Source organism: Rhagoletis zephyria, unplaced genomic scaffold (assembly GCF_001687245.7).
Source record: "Rhagoletis zephyria isolate East Lansing unplaced genomic scaffold, Rhagoletis_zephyria_1.1 Rzeph_scaffold_26784, whole genome shotgun sequence".
In the NCBI taxonomy this organism is placed as follows: Eukaryota; Metazoa; Arthropoda; class Insecta; order Diptera; family Tephritidae; genus Rhagoletis; species Rhagoletis zephyria.
The window spans coordinates 1-4,462 of NW_016183842.1; the positions used below are offsets into that span (position 1 = coordinate 1).

The 4,462-nt window shown below is 52.4% G+C and overlaps 1 protein-coding gene across 1 annotated transcript; it reads right to left on the minus strand.

Annotated features, from left to right (window-relative positions):
- Positions 1 to 396: 396 nt before the first annotated feature.
- LOC108382404 (bestrophin-4-like) lies at positions 397 to 2,588 on the minus strand (the record flags this gene model as incomplete). The annotated part of the gene is made up of 7 exons (XM_017638778.1): positions 397 to 823; positions 980 to 1,351; positions 1,412 to 1,644; positions 1,700 to 1,861; positions 1,930 to 2,007; positions 2,065 to 2,389; positions 2,454 to 2,588. Coding segments are annotated over 7 exons (1,732 nt in total), but the record flags the coding sequence as incomplete, so codon positions are not given.
- Between the last annotated feature and the right edge of the window lie 1,874 nt (positions 2,589 to 4,462).

Consider the following 4,462-nt stretch of genomic DNA (forward strand, 5'->3'; position numbering starts at 1 on the left):
GTATTGTCGCCCGCCTTGGTGTCCTCGCTGAAGGTCACCTTCGAGCGAAAGGGCCTGATGCGCAGCTTCGGGTCCACCGTCCGGTGGCACTTCATCAGCGACTTGGGCGGCTTTGAGGAGGAGGAGGAGGAGGTCGACCTGGTCACTGGAACTTCGCTCTTCAGCGACACCGAGCTCAGCGAGCTGCGATCGCCGCCGCTGTTTCGGTGCTGCGACAGGAGAGCAGTCGCTTCAGCCGGGCCCAGCGTCCTGAAGGCAGCGCCGCCGGAAGTGCTGCTCACCTAGTGTTGTTGACAGGGGTCAGACTAGTGGTAGTTACTGGTTGAGAGGGAGGGCAAAAGAAGCAGAGAAGGTGGGCAAGGGCGTGCAGGCAGAGTGAGCTAACAGTGTGCTTACCGGTGCATTGACGAGGGAGACGTTGTCCCGGTCTCGGCTGTCCTTGTCCCGATCCTTGGCAAACACTTGCAGAGGAGACTTGCGAAAGTGGAAGAAGCGTGCAGTAGGGCCTGCAGCAGGTCGCTGCTGCTGAAGGAGCTGCGGAGGTTGGCCGGAATCACCGTCCTCCTCCATTGGAATGATGACGTGGCTGCTCTGGTTGGAGGAGTCCGTGGACTCGAAGCTGGACTGCTTGATCTCGCCGAGGTTCGCGGCTTTGAGGGCTGATTTGCCGCTGCCCCCTCCGCCGCCGTGCGGCGCCTCCATCCTTCCGGCGTGCTTCCAGCGGTCTTTGACGCTCGGAGGCAGCGGAACGTCCTCAGGCTGAAGGTGGCCGTGTTGGTCGTACTGGCGTTGCTGGCCCCCACTGCCGCCGGCTTGGTCGGATCTATGTCAAAAAAGGTGAAAAGAGTTAGAAATGTTTGCAAATGCCCATCTCTTTCAGTGTGTGTGTGCAAAGCAATGACTGCGATACAGAGTTACTCCCTCGAGTGAAAGTGGACGCGGGCGCGCGGGCTGACTTATCTCGGGGTGAAAATCTTACCCCCTGATACCTTGCGTGTCTTCAGCGACACTGCCTGATGGGGCTGCTGCTGATGCTGGGGCTGATGCTTTGCCGGTGCCGCTGGTGCCGCCGCCATTTTCATTTCCCTCCGAGGCGAGAAAGTTGTGCCATGAGGAGTTGGCCTTGAGCGTGGGCATCTCCGTCTCCTCCAGTCCCCGCTCGACCATCGTCTCCGAGTTGAAGGAGTCAATGCTGCTGCTCAGCTTCCGCTTCCCCCGAAAGAGACTCCAGCTGGAGGTGTGCGTGTTCGCGTCGCGATTACTCTGAATGGTGGAAACGGCCTCGTCGTCCTCGCCGTTCTCGTCGTCGTCAAACTCCGGTATCACTAGACCGTGCTTGCTAGTGGGCACACTATGGAGGAAAAAATGTTAGATTAGTAAAAACTCAACAATTAAACAAAACACGACTTACTGAAAGGCGGCCACTGAGCCTCGGTAGGTCTTCACCTTGTGCGCCACCGCCGCCTCCGTGTACGGCAGCTTGATGTCCATCTCGTCGAAGTAGTTGTCCTTGATCAGCGGCGGCGGGTCAGAGTTGAGAATGTCCACGCCGAGAAAGGACACCTTCAGGTGGCGGTCAATGATCCAGTTCAGCTCAAAGTCCTCGTCGTCGTCGCCAAAGGGGTTGATCAGCTGCTCGCCGAGCTGAAAACGAGACAAAAGAGATTAGCACTTGTTGTTGCACATCATAGCATGTTACCTTGAGCAGGCCCATGTAGAGAATAAACTGGAGCAGTGTGAACACTGGAATGTAGTACTCGCCGTAGTCGTGCGCCTTGATACCGGCACTCTTCGGCGGGTTGATGTGCTGTCGACCGAGCAGGGAGGCGAGGAAGAAGGCCTGCGTTGATAAGGTGACGACCTGTGCACAGGGAGAGAAAAGATGTTATAAAAGATGTTTCGTGAAGGCAAGCAAAACATGACGCAGACCTGCGTGTACACCAATGGAATGCTGACCCAGTCGTAGCTCCACAGTAGGCCGCACTTGCTTCGAAACTCATTGAACTCCTGCGTTTGGGAAAAGTTAGACAAACAATGATGATACTAAAACAGCTTATTCTTTACCTCCATGATGAGCTTGATGCCGCCCGAGTCGGTGATGCGACACTCTGACTTCGCCTCTCGCAGCAGATTGACGAACCAGGTGCAGGGAATCCAGAAGGTGTTGAACTCGTGCGAGGGCACCGAGGAGTACATCTCCAGCTCCGGGCGAGACATAAAACCGGCCTCAACGAGGTGCTCCTTCGTGGGGAAGCGCCGCTTGACGGGAATTGAAATGGAACGCAGCACCAGAACCAGCGTCAGGTTCAGGTAGCGCATCAGGGTGCGCCGCAGGACGCGACTGGTCACATCGTTGCCGGGCACGTACAGGGCGATGATGTTCATCAGTCTATTTGTGGGGAAATTGATTGAGAGAACAATTAAAAGAAAACAAACTGAAGTCCTGCACTTACTTGTCCGGCCAGGGAATGGCCGTGTACTGTTGCCACCAGCGGTGTGCAGTGAAGGAAACGTAGAAGCCCAAAATGAAGGACAGTGGAATTATTTCGACGAATGCCGAACAGAATATCACAGTTCGCTCGTAGTATCTGCAGAGAAAGCGGATGTGTTAGTGCTTTCAGTCATCCCTTCCTACTTCCAACATCAATTCTGACACTTGATCGATTTCAATTTTTGTAGAAAAAGAACACGAGTGAGAGTAGCGCTCACTGCAGTGCACCGCCTGTGATACAAAACAGAAACAGCAGCAGCTGCTGCAGATACAGAATCCGCCAACGTTTCTGCGTCATGTTTGGATGCTGTCCAAACATTTATTGCCTTAATTTTTTTGNCTTGATCGATTTTAATTTTGAGAAAAAGAACAGGAGTGAGAGTAGCTCTCACTGCACTGCACACCACAGCCTATGATACAAAACAGAAACAGCAGCTGCAGCAGCAGAATCCGCCGACGTTTTTGCGTCATGTTTGGATGCTGTCCAAACATTTATTGCCTAAATTTTTTTTGCCTACACATAACATTTCAACAACACATAACAGAGGAACACAGCACATCACCCACAGACAGACAGAGAGAAAGAGTGCCNTGCCTACACATAACATTTCAACAACACAGAACACAGCACATCACCCACAGACAGTGCCTACCGTGCCCACCATCATCATCATCAGCAGCAAATTCTGCCCCATTGCCCCGTCCTGCAAGTGAACTGAAGCAGCGGCAGCAGCAGCAGAGTCAACTGCTAATTTATGTCATCACAACCATAAGCGAAGGCGACATATTCATAAGCAGCAGCATCAGCAGCGAACAACGTTGAAACGACGACTACAGCAATGACGACGATGAAAGAACGATGTTCTCGCCATGTCGGCAAGACATCAAAGTGGCCAAGTAAAGGAAGAAGGAAGGAATAGAAAAAAATACAGCAGCAGAATTTGCATCATTTCTGGCAGTGAGTGTCCCGAACAACGACTGGGGCGCGAGTGCAACCGCCCCACATATCCGGGAACATGTTTCGGATCAATCGAACAGATCGAACTGCTATGCTGCCCCTGCGCCATTACACATATTCATCAGCGCGGGTGATCAGGCTCACTCACTGCTGCTGCCGTCATTGCCAATGGCAACTATTGCTGCAAAAGCACTGACATGGCAGTTTTTTCCCATGCCGCCAACAGCACAATCGATGTGCCCTCTGACAGACAAAGGACGACGAGTCTGGCGGTGACACTACCCAGCCAAAACTGGTAAAGGTCAGCAGCAGCAGACCAAGGAGACAATGCCTGAAACCGCAAATGATGCATTGTACAGCACAAACAGGCTAACGGAACTGCTGCTGCTGCTCGATGCATCGTTTAAATCAAGCTCATCTCACATTTCCTACGTCTGCCGCTGCTGCTGGCTACCAGATCGAGGTTAGTGACGAGAGAAGAAAAGTGAGAGTGAAAGTTAGTGAGATGAAGGAGCTCGATATGGAAAGTGTTGGCAGCAGTGAGACAGTGCATCAGCAACGAGGAAGCACTAGCAGGCACCGACTTCTGCTGCTGCTGCTGCTTCGAGCAGAGACAAGGAGTGTAACTGAATATGATCAGAGGCGAGTATAATAAGAGACTAATTAGTAGAGCAGAGAAAGAGAGATAGAGGAAGAAAGGAAGAAAAGGAAGGAAGAAAAGAAGGAAAGAATGACTCGGCGCTGTGTGGCAACAAGAAACAAATATGAATAGAGGCGCGCGGTATGCAAAGTATGCGCGGCTCTAGCAAAGTGAGCTTTCTTCTGCCAACATCAGCAGCAGCAGGCGACAGCAGACGACAGAAAGTGACACCACCTTCGCCGCCAGAGTATCAAAGTTCTCTTCACCTTCATTCATTTAAGTCAAGTCAAGTCTTCTGCCACCACCTTTGCACCGGTGACCAGCAGCCTGGTGGTAAAGGTACACCCTATCTACACTTTCCAACGTGTACTTT